This window comes from Pempheris klunzingeri, chromosome 1 (assembly GCF_042242105.1).
Source record: "Pempheris klunzingeri isolate RE-2024b chromosome 1, fPemKlu1.hap1, whole genome shotgun sequence".
Classification (NCBI taxonomy): Eukaryota; Metazoa; Chordata; class Actinopteri; order Acropomatiformes; family Pempheridae; genus Pempheris; species Pempheris klunzingeri.
In genome coordinates this window covers 29,085,901-29,103,014 of record NC_092012.1, presented here as the reverse complement: position 1 = coordinate 29,103,014, position 17,114 = coordinate 29,085,901, and the positions used below count along the sequence as shown (strand labels likewise).

Genomic DNA, 17,114 nt, shown 5'->3' with positions numbered 1-17,114 from the left:
AGTTCCAGCAATAGCATTAATGTTTGTTGTTTTAACCAGCTAAAGCAACGGCAAGCATGCAGACGAGATGAATCTGATGCCATTTGTTTGGTTACAGCCTTTTTCCTTACATGTATTACAACACCAGTTGTTACTGAGTGTTATTTACTGTATCGTAGAAGGCTCAAGGCAGAGTTCTTCTCTTTCTAGCTAACATTTTAGTTCTGTTTCTTGGCAGATATGTGTAGACAAGTGAGTCATATTAAGCTAAAGCCCTTATACAGTATACTGTCACCAGGTTAGAGATGAGGACTGCTGTTGTTCTTTTTGTAATGTTAGTCTGCTTTCATTCAGTGGACACATTGTATGTTTTAGAACAGAGGAGGAGCCCAAAACCAGGAGGCTGGCCTTCTTGACTACATGGCACAGGAGGGACCCAGACCCAGGTAGATCTGCTTTACATGCATGGGAATGATTTCAATCGAAGCACCAATTAACATAAAGCTGTGTTTCCCCTTGATGCTAATGTGGGATGAAATGATATCAGGACTGTCTCTGCCGTTATTCAGTCCCTCGGCTGGTAAGATGTTGTGATTGCAGCAATTAACTTACAAAGCTTTTTGAAAGCTTGAGATTTCGTCCTGTCCTTGATATAGTGAGAGAGTGTCTACAGCATTGTGTTATTCAGGTGACACCTCCTTAACCTCCTAAGAGGAAGCTCCCTGGCATGATTTTTTTTATCTTTGGCTTTGATATTTTTAATTGTTGCAATAGGCTTTTTGTACAATGTCTTTTTATTTGGCTGTTTTGTTGTTGTTGTTATGTGTGGTGTGTCCAGAGTTCAAACTTGCGTAGCAGAACAATGTTTTCCCTTTTTATATCTTTTCATTTATCATCTTGTGTCCCCTCAAATGACTTTTTCCATTAAAGCGTTCCCACCCACCAGGTTTGGGAAACACTGCTGTAAGACACAGCCTCTATATGAAAACAAACAGCAACCTTCCACGTGAACTGAACCCTCTCTGACCCCTTACCTCAGACTAACCTTTTTATATACAGCGTTTGTTGGGAGTAAACACAAACTTGGAGAAAGACCCGTCTAACATATTCCAACTTAATTCCGAGCTAAATAAGCCTCTTTAATTGCTCTCCCTCCTGGTGAGCTACCTGATAACACGCTAGATGCTGTCGTCTCTTACAGCATTGTAACCTCCTAACTCTGCAAAACTTCTGCACTTGCAAAGATCATTTTCACTCCGCTATCTAGTAACATATTATGATTATTGCTAAGATCACTAAACCGTCACAAGATCCTGCTGGGGCTAATTATTGTGTAACAGTGTATTTTATCTGTATCAGTGTTAGATAAATGTTTCATCCTCCTCGATCCAGTTCTGTGGAAGGAAATGCATGCTGGAAGTGTTTGGCACAAGCTCAGTCAGACACAAGTCCATAACCCAGCATTGGTTCCATTCTGATAAACTGTATGTAGTGTCTCGCTGTGTGTGTTTAAGCTCACATGCTGTTACCCTCTGCATGGCCGTGTCTTGGCAGTGTGTCCCATAGAGTTTCCCATGATTCTGCGGGATTCACTGGAAGTGCTTTTCTTGAATGACAACCAGCTGGAGTGTGTTCCCCAGTCAGTGTGTGGTTTGCACAACCTCACTGAGCTCTACCTCTCCAAGTGAGTCCCTCCGTTTGTCTGCCAGCTTTCACCTGCACGTGGTCCCTCTCAGTCCTTCCTGCGTCACACTGATGACATTCATGTAAAGATCGTCAAGTTATACAATAATCCTCACCTCAGTGGGGTTTTTTTGTTTGATTTTTCTCTCTTCTTTCATTGAAAAGTATCTGAGAGGTGCACTGCAGAGATAATGCAGTTATAGAGCTCGTTTCTTTAAGTGCTCAAGGTGAAAATGTAAAATGCAAACAGTTTCCAGCTACTAGGCAATGTCTCTATGTACTTGCCTAATTCCCTTTAGCATATTCACTAACATTCTGCAGGCGCTCACAGAGCTGGTCACGTCATCTCAAATCCACATCCTTTCTAATCCCTTATGGTATCTTATCATAACTTACTATCTCACTGAGCTTCCAGCACTACCTATTGTGTGAGGATCTGAGATTAATTTTTGATGAAGTACATCCTCAAATTGGCAAAGCAATTTTCAGCATATTGGATTTTCAGTTTAAAATAACAGCGGTGCCATCAGTTAAAAATCAGGTATCATAAAATCAGTTGTGATGGTGAGACGCTGGTCAAATAACACATTGCTTTGGCTAAATAATACTTTGTTTTGTGTTTTTTACACCAAAGAACACCCTGTGTTACCATAAAAAGTGCAGCTTTTTTCTTGGCCTGGCCACCCAAATCAAGTCAGTCCCTGGGAATCACTGCTTGGTATGAGGTCAGTCCTCCTACTGCAGCCGTCTGCAGCTGGTTTATATAAGCAGCAGACTGCTCTGCTCTCACACACCACCCAGAATGATTGAATTGTTTGGGAAGTAATGGATACACAGTATCCTGTTGCTGCCAGAAACGACTTTGAGAACATCAATTTGACTGTATTCCAAAAAATGTGAAAAGGTAGCACATTTTAAATTTCTAAGTCAAGGAGGACAAAATTCTCAAATTTCACGTTTATTTGGCTCACATCACATGCGGCACAAAGCTGAGCAGTTAAGTGCTCTGAAGAAGGCTTTGTGTCGAAAGCCGCAAGCGTTGTTTCTATTGTGATGTGAGCCAAATAAACAAGTGAAACGTGAGTGTTTTGTCCTCCTTGGCTTGTACATTTGAGATGTGCTATCTTTTCCCATTTAGCTTCCCGGATTTTGGGTTTTGCACTCCACTGAGAATCACATTGTTGAAGTGTGACCTCCTTTTCTAACTCAAATATCTATCTGTTTCTTAACATGGGGTGTAGGGCCCCTGGTAGGCTCTTTTAATGAAAGTCTGTGAGGTATAAATAGCTTGATTTATGAAATTATGAATTAGATCATTAAAAACAGACTAAATGATGGCAGGTAGCTTTGTGTGCGCCGTCTCTCATGTGAGTTGTTGACCCATGTTGTCTGACATGCTCTGGTGACAGTAATCCTGGGATCCGGGAGCTTCCAGCAGAGCTTGGTCAGCTCTCCAACCTGTGGCAACTGGACATTGACGACCTCAACATTACTAATGTGCCTCAGGATGTAAGAAAAGAAGGTACTGTCCAAATGTCTTTACAGACACCTGCAGCCGACTTTTCAAAAGAAGAAAAAATGTGCAGAAATGTTTTGCTCTGAGTTTATAATCCTTAAAGCACAGCTGAAGCTTCAGATAAGCTTTTCATTATATTTTTATATGTTTTTCAGTATATGTATACCTTTAATGGCCAATTTGAATGGGATGAATGATTTCAGCAAGCAAAGCCTGTCTCATCAGGCACCTGACTGTAGATTTAACATAAATTTGAAAAATTCCTTAAAGGAAAACTATGGTTTATAAGCTAAACCTTCATAGCTAAGGTCTGGGAAGATCTGTGATAATCCCAAAAAGTGTAACTGCATGCATTTGTATCTAGTGTAATTGGTAATATGATTTCCAACACCCTGAAAACCAAATCTTGACCTCTCTGATTTTTGTAGGTCCTGCATCTGTGCTGGCTTTCCTCCGGGCACACCTTCGAAACGCAGAGCCTTTTAAACTGCTGAAGATGCTTGTGATTGGTCCACCACGGCAGGGCAAGTCGGCGCTTCTGGAGGCTCTACAGACCGGCAGGTCGTCCCCCTTCACCCCAGTGGAATGCAGCATCTCCACCTCCACCTGGGAGCTGGACAAACCCAGTGGAGGCAAAAACAGCGTGAGGACAGTGCAGACGGCACACATATTCAGTACACACACATACAGTGCATCGTCTAGATTGCAGACGATAAAGATAGGATAATCAAGAACTATGCCAATGAAAGGGGAACTGAACTGTGTTGTACCTACCTGTAAGGTTCTACTTTTGAAAATACTGCAAAATCCAATAATTACAGTCTTTCCCAGTAGGACTGCTTCATTTAATGAGCTTTTTTGTCATTTCTGTAGCTTTCTCATTCAGAAATGAAACAGAGTGTGCTGTACTTAGTATGTGGAATGGCAACACCCTCAGAAATTCGTTCAGCCCTTTTGGGTCCAGTCAGGTGAAACCTACCCTCTTTTTTTGGGATCAAAAGATAAACTGAGTAGAACCCACCCTGCTGTGTCTGACGATCTACTCTGCCAATGTCACCCCTCTAAAGGAGGTGGATATTTTCTGTCTGAGAGCCTGAGGCTTTGTGGGATTGACTGTGGTCACTGGAAACTGGGAGCCAGCGTCAGTGGAACTGAAGATTGTGGCCTTTTGGAGAAGGTTCTGTAGTGCAGCTTCCCAAGTGCCCAATAGCCAGCAAATCTGAACTTCATGAACTTAACATCTGAAGTTTTTACATTCTCAGATGACCTATTTGAACTAATTACTTAAGTTCAGTTAAGTTCCATTTTTAAGGTAGCAGGGAAGTGTATTCATATGTTGAACCAGTTCAAAAAGCTTTACGGTGTACATCAGATGGAGATTTTTGGGAGCCTTGATGCAGATCAGTCTAGTAGTGCACTTGTGATAATTTCATGGTCAGGCACATGGTTCAGGCTGGTGGACCTGTGGCACACTTAGATACAGATGGGACCTGAGGGAACACGTTATTAAATATCACAAGCGGACATTCTAGAGGTTTAATCTTTCCTTTAATCCCCTTTAAAGTAAAGTCACATCACATTTCCATCCAAGGAAAATGTACCCACGTCATGTCACATTTCTAATGCGGATAATCTAATGCGAACATACTGTTATCACAGACTTTAAACAGCGTATAAGAGCAACGCTACAGTTTGCAGTCTGGTAGTGACATAATGTTCTAGAAATAGTGATAAAACACTAAAATGATAGTTCCATTCCATTCCCAAACACAGCAGTAGTGTTGCTATTGGCTGACGGAATACATCCGCCAGGTCAAATTCAAACAAAGCTGAACTCTGACCTGCAAAGCCAGCTGGAGAACGGGAAAAGCATGCTCAGCTTTGTCTAGCTTCTGTGGAAGTGAACGGGAGTTGGATATTTTTATACGGGAAATGTAATGTGACCTTTATTTTATTTATCCAGGGTTCAGTAGGATGTCAGATACAAGACAGAGTGAAGACACACATCGGGGTTGAATGGAATTTGCGGGATTGAAAATGTAGATTTCAGAGTTGAACAGTCTCTGTTTCTTGGGATAATTCACATTACACAATGTCAGCAGTTTTACTTGTAATAATAACTCTCCACAGTGAGGTCTGTGGGTCTGTTGTTGGGAACCGTAACAACATCAGGGAGTGGATCTTTAATGATGACTTTCTGGCATTTTCAAAAAGTCACCTCAGACCGTTTTTTTTTATTCCTGACTCATCATGTGGTCACTTTCCAGGTCCTTCTTTAGAGTTGACGTAGCTCTTGTCTTGTTACACAGAAGGACTCAGTGGCGTTCAATGTGTGGGATATCGGTGGTCAAGCCAGCATGTCTACAGTGAACCAGTGTTTCTTCACTGATAAAGCTCTGTACATGGTGATCTGGAACCTGGCTCTGGGAGAGGAGGCTGTGGCCAACCTGCAGACATGGCTGCTCAACATAGAGGTGAAATCACACCACGCACACACTCCAACAAACACACACACTCTGAAGAGAGCCCGGTTCCAGCTGTACTTTACTGCGAGTGGGTCAGAAAGTGACGGGTGTGACTGTAAGAAGCAGACAGTTCTCATGGCCGAACAAAGAGATCCTGTTTGTGCTTCCACTGGAAGGGAGGGGAGCTCTGATTCAAAGGAAAATCTTTTGCTTGTCAGACCACATAAAGCAGCCACAGTCTGATGGGTGTCATTTAATGGGGGCATGATGACATGGAAGATGTTGAAACTGCCTTATTTCACTGAAATGGTTCATTGAAGTCTAATTACTCACTGAAACATTTAATAATACCTTCCCTTTGCTTCATACTGATTCGTGGTGTTTACTGCATTAATCACACCTGGGTTGGTTGAGTGATGCTTTCCTCTGTTGTCCTTATGAGTTTTGTTATTTCCAATCTCAATTTGTTTCCCAATCCCATTTTAATGCAGCCAACCAACCTAACCTGCAGAAGGCTGATCAGTCCTGAGGATTACATTTAAGCATGCTGAAAGGTTTTTGTGTATGCAAAGCTGACGAATCAAATCTGTGTATCTTTGCTCATGGTTATCCTTTCTTTCTTCGATAAGCATGCTCATCCCTGTGTGTTGTGGTCTGTAGGCGCGAGCACCCAACTCCGCAGTGGTGGTTGTGGGAACACATTTGGATCTCATCGACACCAAGTTTCGCACCGAGAGGCTGGCCACGTTGAGAGCTTACATTCTTGCTCTTTGTCGATCCCCATCAGGGGCTCGAGCCACCGGCTACCCTGACATAACCTGGAAACACCTGCAGTAAGCACACGCTTTCCATTTTATTCTTTGTTTATATTGATAAGAAGATGCTGCGTTGTTTGCGTATGCTTCATGCCAGCTGAGGCAGCATCACCGGTGTGTGTCTGTGTTGGTGCTCAGTGAGGTGTCCTGCAAGACCTTGGAGGGTTTGGATGGGCTGAGGAAGCTGATCTACCAGGTGACTCTCTCCATGAAGGACAGCAGCAGCTTTGGCAGTAAACTGCTGGGGAGACTGGTGAGTGAGGCAGTGTGGCTGATGACACTCAACAGCGTGTGCCAATCAATCAAGCAATCTTTATTATATAGCGCCAATTCATAACAGCGTTTAATTAATTAAGAGAAAGACCAGGATTCAGGAATTAAAAATTAAGGATCCAAGAATCATGAGCAGCATCAGATGCTATATTAGCCAATATATTAGTGGGAGGAAAACTTCCCTTTAGCAGGAAGAAACCTCGAACAGAACCAGGCTCAGAGGTGGGGGGGGCTTTCTGTCGGGTTCCATGTTGGGTGGAGGTTGGACAGAGAGAAAGAGAGAGAGGTAGAGGGGTGGAGAGGGTGCACAAAAAACAACAACCAAAATACCAACGGCAACTATAGTGCTGATAATTGGAATGTGACTGACAATTAGCAATATGGTGACAGTGAAAAACATGTCAATAGTTAATATATGAATAATAATAATACTATAATACTAATATCAGTAAAAAGTGACGGCAGCTGATTATCCGCAGCAGTGATTCATGAAGCCAGAGAACCACAGCAGGAGAACCAGGACCAGGATCCAGAGGAACCAAGTTAGTAACAGACATTAAGTCTGGTTAGAGAAAGCTTGACAGTTGGGACCAACAGAGAAGCTGATTGCTGAATACATACAGTAATACAGATAGTTCATATATCACTGATAATTCGTTTTTTGTTTGTATTTTGTTGTATGATTGACACACTTTCATAAAACATGAACAGAATGGGGAATAGTGTTCGGTATTATTTCCCATGAGTGAGTCAGGAACTCTTAGAGCAGAGTTTGCTTCATGTTGCTAATTGGCCAAACAGTAGCAACAGCAGCAGTAATAAGAAGGAAGCTCTGAATTCTAGCTTTAAATCTAAACTTTAACTTTTGAGATAAGATAATAGAGGAAGGCACTGGGCTGCAGTGACGGACTAAATTACATTATTACTAATTACTAAATTGCTTTAACAGTGGTATTCTGGAATTTTTAATCTTCCTCTCAACCTCTGCATGTTTGAACATCAGGTCATAGTCACACAACAGTAAAGACCAAAAGACAACACTACACCAACATTCCTGGAACCATTTGATCAAATACTGTGTGAGATTAGATCAAGAACTGGTTAAAATGATCAAGTACTTCTAATCTTCCTTTATATTATTCGAAAGCACAAACAGATTTTCCGCCAACATCTCCTCCACCAGATCCCCAGGAGCTACCTGACCCTTCAGGAAGCTGTGATAGCAGAGAAGCAGAAGCGAGATGCTGAGGGAGAGGTCCAATACCTCACTGACGACCAGCTGGAACGCGTCATTGAGCAGAACCCAGGAAGTGACATCAGGGACTATGAGGACCTGCAGACTGGTACTTCAAACGTCCCCACCAATGTTAATTAGTAATATAAAGCAGTGTTGAGAAAGTTACCAGAAAACTGTAATCAGTGGCTCATTACAGGTTACTAATTGAAAAAGTAATTATATCGCTGATTATCCAGATGCATCACGTTACTCACTACAGTCAAAGGGGCTTTTAACCAACTCCACATACTCTACACATCACATCTTTTGTATTTAACATGTGCAGTTATAAAAAAAAAAATTAGACATTGTAGTTTAACAAGCAACAGCCCTACAATTTGTAGTGACTTACTCACCCTCTGTGGCTGCTCACCTCAAAGCGGTTACACACCCTCCAACTAAACTAAACTAAACCCTCAAAACTAAGTGACTCCTGAGCCAACATACAACATTTAACTTTGCAATAACTTTTAGTTGTTAACAGGACACACACACACACACTTACCAAAGTCTTCAGCCACTCTGCATCAGATCAGATCTGTGATCTACATTGATCCCCTTTACGTCTCAACAAGTAAACACAGTCTGTTTGAGTCGCAGCGTCATTGATTCACATTAAATCCAGTTTCTTACTCTTGCACTTGTGGATTAACACACCTCGTTGGATGTTTTTCATTGTGTGTGTCTAAAATTTCACACACAGATGTTTTTGAAAAATCAGGTCCGTAGTTAATTTGATTTTAGGTTATCATCTGTCCTAATTGTCGTGTTTCATGTTTCACTGAATATCCAGTATGTATTCATTGGTTAGACTGAAATCACAAAAGAGTACTTAAGCTCGTATATGAACTTTGTGCCGTGCGTGCACGTTATGACAGAAATAGGAGTCTGACTTGTGAGGTGATTGGTTGCTTCCAGATTTCATCAGGCTGTCTGTAAGGAGCCAAGCTGACCTGCTGATGCTGGTGTGGCAGAATATTTCCCAGATCAGCAACATTGGCTATTATCTGTTTTTTTAAATTTGTACATAACTGTTCTTTACATTACCTTCAATTTATAGAATGGTTAAGAATTTGTTAGTATATCTTATCTCCGTATGTACATCCTATTTAGTGCCCCCCCCCCAGTTCTGGTTGAAGATTACACCCTGGACTACACCATTCATGCAGGACCATCATTAACACAATGCTTAAGGCTCTTTTTTTTTTGCAACCACATGCAGCCATCAACTTCTTGATAGAGACGGGGACCCTGCTGCACTTCCCTGACACCAGTCACGGCCTGTGCACCCTCTACTTTCTGTGCCCTGTGTGGCTGTCAGAGTGCCTGGAGAGGATCATGCACCTCAAGTCCTCTCGCTCTGTAGCCAGGAACGGAGTGATCCGAGCTGAAGACCTCAGGGTGAGACTCAGGAAGCAGGTGGTAGCATGGAAAATAAACTCCAGACAAGCTGCTTGAATTTTAGAAAGTTTCGGCTTTCCGGTTCTGTTGTTTTATGTGTTAATGATGATACTGACTTGTATGTGGTGATGTCTGTTGTGCAGATGCTGTTGGTAGGAACAGGGTTCACCCAGCAGACAGAGGAACAGTATTTCCAGTTTCTAGCCAAGTTTGAGATTGCTCTGCCTGTTGCCAACAACAGGTAAAATGTTGTCTGTGTACTTATTGATACAAATACTGATTCTCTGCACATTTTAGAGCTCATGCTACTTTGCTAGTAGAAAGCAAAGGATAGAATCCACGTTTTTCTCAGTTTCAGTACAGTTTTGACACCATACAATATTCACTGGCAACCATGCAGGTCTTCCTTGTTCTTCATTTTTCCTTCTCTCTTTCTATAGCTATCTGCTACCCCACCTCCTCCCCCCCAAGCCAGCTATGGACATCCATGGCTTCCGCCAGCAGACCAACAACACCCTGCAGCGCCTTGTCAAGATGAGCTTTGTTCCCGCTGGCTTTTGGGAGCGCTTCATTGCCAGGATGCTCATCAGTCTCACAGAAATGGACCTGCAGGTGCTGAAATCAGCAGATCATTCACCTATGTGCTTGTACACCTTAAGATTGTTACATTAATGGCCTGAAATATTGTGTTTGTGCAGTCATTTGAGCCCCAAAAAAACACCAGGAGTCAGCGCAACCGGAACTCTGTGATCTACAGCTTTGCTGGAACCCAGCAGAGGAACCGCTGCAGCACCTTCAGAGTCCGCCGCAGCCAGACCATCTACTGGAAGGAGGGGCTGCTGGTCACTTTTGATGGAGGTTACCTCAGGTCAGAGCCGAGGCTAGAGGGATTTGGGCAGTAATTTAATAATACAAATGCTCAAGTGAGTAAATGAAGATTATGAGAAATTCCTGTCAGAGGCAGTATTCTGGTGCCTTCAAGGTTATAGTGGTTCACAGGAAGGGGTCTAAACTGCACAGTTCAACCTGAACATAACAGTCTGTCAGGGTTAGTGTTAGTTAGTTTTGAAATTCTGACAAACGCTGTCTTATTGAGGAGGTCTTGAACAATAAGAGCAAGCACAGCAATACTGTGTATCCAAGGGCCCTGTTTGTGAGTGGTGAAAGTTCATGGTGTTGGTGCATGTAGGGCATATCCATCTCCACTTTCAGTAGTTAAATGTTGCACAAAGTAAGGCGCCAACCAATCAAATGTCACTTTCCATTCTCTCTCTGTTGTTGGTCATTGGCTCAACCGCTTTCTGCAGCCTCCATACAGCAATGTGTCTGACCACACTTCTTTTTAGGACTGACACGCCCATGGGCACAAGTATGTTTGATCCTCATGCTTCCAACACAACATGAGCATAGGGTGTGAAAATGGCTAATGTGTTGGTCAGAAACTAGCAATGACTCTAGCGCTCTGTTGTGTGCCACTTTGCGCCGGGTGTAAGATAGGGCTAAGATAGTTCTAGATAGTTTTGTTCAGTGTTTGTTTAATATATGATGCATATTTGTGTCTCTCCAGCGTGGAGTCGTCAGATGTCAACTGGAAGAGGAAGAAGAGTGGAGGCATAAAGATCATCTGCCAGTCCGAGATGAGGGATTTCTCCGCCATGGCCTTCATCACAGATCACGTCAACTCTCTGATTGAGCAGTGGTTCCCTGGTCAGTGTACTGCTCTCATTTCTGTGGATTAATACCCCAGCTATTGGGTTTTTATTTTGGTTATTTAAGTGCAGCTGTTTGTCTGAACATTAATTTTACAATTTTGATAGATTTATTAGAGGAAGAAAATTGGTTTGATAAAAAAAACAGTTCATATTCAGCAAGGTAGGTTATCAAAAAAGTCTTATTAGATATCAATTCCAGACATCATACTGGCACCAATATTAAAAGGTTTCAAAGATACTCAGCTCTGCTTGAGCTGCACAAATAGAAAAAAAACTCATAGTGGTTATTTTGAATAAATATGATGTTCACATGAGTCAGCCCAAAACCACATAGCATGACTGAGCAGGTTATAGAGAAGCTGATCCATAAATACTCCACTGTTATTGTCAAATAATCCTTGTGTCATTTGTGGTCTACATACTTGTCCTTAAATGTTTTTGGGGAGTGCAATGTTAAAGATACAGTGACTGTGACAGTGACATATTATCAGCTTTAAAGCTGTTGGCGTGTCCAGCAGACACATAGCTACATTATCATCCATATGGAGTCGTGTCTCCGTCCACCTGTTGAACAGAAGTCTAATATTTGCCCCTGGGTTTCCCCCAGGAAAGTGATGTGTTTGAACGGGCATGTTGAGATTATACAGCCAGCCTCTATGTCTGATATGAGCCATTAATATAACCAACGTGAATCCGCTGACGTTAAAACGTGAGTTCAATAACTAAACTAACTTCAACTCTGTGCACACTCTGTTTGGTCAAGTGGTGATACATAAAGGCACATTAACATATCTCCCTGATGCAGAGATTTATTGACATGAGCCTACTGACATTAGATTGTGAGTCAATTTGAACAATATCTATACTAACTGCAGACTGTGTAACGGAGCTATCAGGGAGACGACTGGGGCAATATTTGCTTTTAAGGTTGAGGCCTGGTGTGCACGTCACAGTGTTAAAGGAACAATGCAGTCTGCAGTTGGAGACTATTTTCGTCAGCTGTAAACCATTGTATTCACCACGGGATTATTCTGGTCGGTGTTTACATGCCACTTCAGGCCTGTGTTAGTGAGGCGTTACCACACCTGGCTGACCAGATAGCTGCCACTGAGCACAAACATCCAGACTTCCTGCCCATTCTTCTTTGGAACTCAAATAAAGAAACCCCAGAGAATACAGACGCCGTATAAGGTGTCCCGTCAAGGATATAAACACACCTGACCATTGTTGCAATATATTTAAGGATATCTCCCATGCAGCTGTAATCACTGTCTGTTTCATCTTCTAAAACTAAAATCTGCTAAAGCCTGTGGTCAAGACTGTGGGGAGATGGACCAATCAGAGGCAAAGCTGGAATTACAGGCCTGCTTTGGCTGCACTGGTTGTGTTTTTTAGGGCGCAGCTACATACCAAGACTAATTCTTTTATCAGCTTTTGTGAGGATGTGTGTGCCGGCTAGAACCTTCTGCACACACAACAGCAGTAAACCCTGATTTACTGCTAAACTCAGACGGTATCGTCTCCAGAAGTGGATATCGGAGAAGCAAAGAGAAGCTATACTGAAAATCTGGAAAAAGGGGTTTAGAGCCAACAACCTACGTCAGTGTGGAAATGCCTGCAGGACATCACCAGCCTCAGGAAACCGTCCCCCACAATGTGAGGACCATAAACTGGCCGACAACTTGAATGTGTTTTACTGCAGGTTTGATAAGCCAACATTCACACCTCTCCCCCGCTGATCACACACCTGCACTCTTAGGTCTAAATAGTGCGTGAAGGGGACGTGTGTCAGCTCTCTCAGAGGCAGAAGATCCAGAAGGCACCAGGCCCAGACGGTGTATCACCGTCCTGTCTGAAAGCCTGCTCTGACCAGATGGCCCTCGTGTTTACACAGATCTTCCACAGATCACTGGAGCTGCATCGTCTCCTGTTATAATCATCCCAGTCAATGGATTCAATGACTCTGGGCCCTTCGCTCTGACATCTGTGTTCATGAAATGCTGTGACAGACTAGTTGGCTCATCTAAATGTCATTACAGCACCCCTTCTGGACCCCCCACAGTTTACCTACCCACTACATCCTGCAGTACCTCAACTCCCCAGGGACACATGCAAGGATCCTGTTTGCAGACACCATACTTAATAGCACTCCGTCTGCTGTGGAAACCTTAAGCTTTCTGGGATCCACAATCTCCCAAATTGGGAGACCAATATCGACACAATCATCAAAATGGCCCAACAGGTGATTTACTTCCTGTGCCAGCTCAGGACGTTCAACCTGCCCAAAGAACTGCTGATCCAGTTCTACACCGTAATCATCCAGTCTGTTCTCTGCACATCCATTATTGTCTGAGGAAATCATCAGTGCCCTCCACTCAGGACTAGTTCATCTTCAGAGTCAGGAAACATCACTGCAGACCCATCGTGCCCTGGACACAACCTGCTCCTACCCCTCTCTGTAGCAGCTACAGGGCACTGTGCATCAAAACAATCAGACACAAGAGCAGTTTATGTCCACATTACTCTGATGAACAGCTAATTCAGCAACATAGCGTCAATAACTCCGTAACACTTAAACATCCACTTACCTGTGTGTGTGCATATCATTGTTACCGTCCAGTGTGCAGAACTGTGCAAAGGTTTTAGGCAGGTGTGAAGAAATGCTGGAAAGTAAGAATACTTTCAATTCTGTCTGGGATCACATGAATAGACAGAAGGATTTGGGGCAGCCTACATCCACAGAGGATCTGTGGTTAGTTCTCCAAGATGTTTGGAACAACCTTCCTGCTGAGTTCCATCAAAAACTGTGTGAAAGTGTACCTGAAGAACTGATGCTGTTTTGAAGGGAGGTCACACCAAACATTGATTTGATTTAGATTTTTCTTCTGTTCGCTCACTTTGCATTTTGTAAATTGTACAGTACTGTATGTATACATCTATACATGCACATGCTGCACATGATCAGCTTCTTCATGTATATCCATTCCATATTTATGTCTTTGCACTATTTTTGTATACATTGTTGATTAAAATAAATCTGGCTCAGTGCAGCTCAAAAGCGTGACTAAAAGTTTAAATAGACACACAGACAAGCAGTCGCTGGCGCACACACAAGCATGAATTGCCCAGGGTCACCAAGAGTTGTGTATGTGTGGAAGACTTAACTATTAGTCAAGACAAATTTTATTTATATAGCCCAAACTCACAACTCACAACATGCCACAGGGGGCTTTAAAATCTGCACAGCGTATGACATCCTGTGACCCTCAAATTGAATAAGGAAGACCCTTCCCCCATAAAAACCCTTTAGCTGTATAGCTGTATATACTACATGTATATTTCCAGCAGATGTTTCAGCTCCACGACTGCTGGAGTTTCAGCAGTCCTGCCATGCAAAGCAATGTTTTACCAGACACTTATACACAATATATAATATTTACACTACAGAGTCATGTGGGCCACGTTAGTACAAACTATTTTTATTGTCATTAAATTGAAACTAAACAGAAAAAATGTGTTAAAGTGACAAATTAAATGCAAATAAAGTAATCCTGCCACACTTCTGATTTGAACCTCTCGGTTGCAATGTTGTCAAGATTTATGCTTCAAAACTAACACAGAGCTCAACTGAGCATTAAAGACTAGTCCTTCATTAGAATGTGCAAAGCCTCATGAGGGCACATGCTCTCAACAGCTTGAGGTAGTTCTCGGTGGAAGATTCCGACGGGATTCCGGCACTCCACCGGAGGGCAGCAACAAACCAGTTTTTAAGATTTATTTTTACATCATGCACAGGAACTCCACTAGGAACACCATGAGATCATGAAAGATTTTCAAAATAGGTCTAATCTAATTCTGCCTGTTTTGCCCCTGTGACTCACCGAATCTGCAGCACACAGAGGTATTTCACATGTGGTGAAATCCGACGTGTGTTTTAATGAGTTAATAAGAGAAATGTTTTTCAGTACCCTTTGTGGGTTGATTCACACCTATGTTATTACGGTAAATTAGCAGGTCATACTGTGTGCGAGTGTACAATGCTGTACCTTTAAACAGCCAAGTTATTTAGCATGTAATCAAACTATGAAATTAAAAATGTAAAGAATAAATGTTGACAAGAGGTTCTGGAGAATCTTCTGACACAGGTTTTGTAACACAATTGGGAAAACCACAGACTAAAACAAAAAGGAGAAATAGCATATTTGGCGACTTAGCATAAATGGGTGTGGCCTGTACAAGGAAATGCAGTGTGACATAAAAATCACAGGAATATTGAATATTTTAATGGGAAATCATCTGTGCTTGTATTTCGCCTTTCTAGTCTTTTCGACCACTCAAAGTTCTGTATCACTACGCTCACTTTCACCCATTCACACAGCATTCATACACTGACGCTATGCTTCAGGAGCATTTGAGGTTCAGTGTCTTGCCCGAGGACACTTCAACATGCAGACTGGAGGAGCCACCGATCTTCTGATTGGTGGACGATCCTCTCTACCTCTGAGTCACTAATGTGTAATGGTCAGTGGATTTTGAATGAAAACGCATTTGACTTAACAGCACCTCCTTTGTGGTTGACCGGTTTAATGTACTAAGTTCCAACTGTGGTCCCATTTAGAGGAAAATATATGCTAAAGCAGGGTGTGCTTTAGGGTGGGACTACCTTATGACTAACCAGTAAGAGGCGGGTCATGCCAAAACCTAACTAGATGCGGGGGCCTTCATAGAATGAACATCCCTACAAAACCAAAATGGTGACGGCCTAAATGCCAAACTTAAGGCTTCAAAATGGCAGACCATGAGCCAGTGACGTCATGGTGGCTACATCCACTTCTTATATAGAGTCTATGGGACAAACACAAACAACCCTTTCCTCTCTCTGTTATCAGCAGGGGAAAAGTAATGATAATGACAATAATAAAAGTCAAAATACAACAGGATTCCAATTCTGTTTCCTGTGTGAATCACTGTGTGATGGTTCTGCATTTTGCTGCATTATTTTGCAGTTGCTGCACATTTTCTTTAACTACTTAGTTTGTTCTTGTTGACAGAACCACCAAATTATCTGATATAAGAGCCTTGGCGCTAAAAAGGGACATGTATTATGTGCATCTTTTACCGTGCATGATCATGCCAGACAGATAACAAAACATGCATTGAGGGAATATCCAAACCAGCTTCACTTTATACTGATCAGTCTTTTCCAGTCAAGTTCTTCATTAGATCCGCGTGCTGTAGTTTCTGCATTCTGTCTTTTTTTTGTTCAGTTTCACTGGAAGAATGTATAACAATACATAGGTGCCTAAAAATGTGAGACTATTATCATTCCATCTTAAAGGTGAACATCATTATGTTAATTATTATTTAATAAAATCACAGAGGCTATGTTCATATTTATGTTATTATAACCTGACAAAGTCACACATTTGCAGTAGAGAAGTCATCTTAAAACTGAGAGTAGCCCAGTTCTATCTATTGTAGGTTGTGCAACAAGTTCAGTGTTCAGCTTTCAAATAAGCAAGAGATCATGTAGATGTCCTTTGTCTGTGTGTCCTCTGTTGTAGCTCTGACAGCCAGTGAGAGTGACGGGACCCTCCTCATAGAGCAGTTTGCCCTCTGTCCCCTCTGCGCCTCACTGGGCCAACAAAAGCAGGCTGAGTTCCGGGCAAGTCAGCGCAATCAGGTCGGAGAGAGGGGAGGACGTGAGGGAGATGACGGTGGAGGAGAGGGTGCAGAGGTTCATTACTTTAACATGGAGGACTGTGTGTTGGCTGCAGTGGAGAAGGAGCACATCATCTGTCCTCAGCACCCTGACCAGCCAGTCGCCCTCCAGGAGCTGGTCCCAGAGCTCTTCATGACTGACTTCCCTGCAAGGTAGCCTCTCACTATTTTAAGGACTGTGCTCCCTGTGGGCCTGACTGACTTAATATCAGAGAAAGTTGGATATGGATGGAGGGCAGGGTCAGAAAAGGTATAATGGTAGTAAGGTGTAAC

General features: G+C 42.5%; 1 protein-coding gene across 1 annotated transcript in view; it reads left to right on the top strand.

Moving 5' to 3' along the window:
• Nucleotides 1-17,114, top strand: part of lrrk1 (leucine-rich repeat kinase 1) — a 66,244-nt gene that overhangs the window by 25,463 nt on the left and 23,667 nt on the right. The window contains exons 11-24 of the mRNA XM_070848703.1: nucleotides 355-425; nucleotides 1,534-1,663; nucleotides 3,072-3,184; nucleotides 3,607-3,821; nucleotides 5,488-5,652; nucleotides 6,304-6,476; nucleotides 6,597-6,711; nucleotides 7,915-8,074; nucleotides 9,230-9,408; nucleotides 9,552-9,649; nucleotides 9,849-10,020; nucleotides 10,107-10,276; nucleotides 10,976-11,115; nucleotides 16,685-16,994. Coding sequence (XP_070704804.1) covers nucleotides 355-425; nucleotides 1,534-1,663; nucleotides 3,072-3,184; nucleotides 3,607-3,821; nucleotides 5,488-5,652; nucleotides 6,304-6,476; nucleotides 6,597-6,711; nucleotides 7,915-8,074; nucleotides 9,230-9,408; nucleotides 9,552-9,649; nucleotides 9,849-10,020; nucleotides 10,107-10,276; nucleotides 10,976-11,115; nucleotides 16,685-16,994 — 2,211 coding nt within the window. The remainder of the gene's footprint in view (nucleotides 1-354; nucleotides 426-1,533; nucleotides 1,664-3,071; nucleotides 3,185-3,606; nucleotides 3,822-5,487; nucleotides 5,653-6,303; nucleotides 6,477-6,596; nucleotides 6,712-7,914; nucleotides 8,075-9,229; nucleotides 9,409-9,551; nucleotides 9,650-9,848; nucleotides 10,021-10,106; nucleotides 10,277-10,975; nucleotides 11,116-16,684; nucleotides 16,995-17,114) is intronic.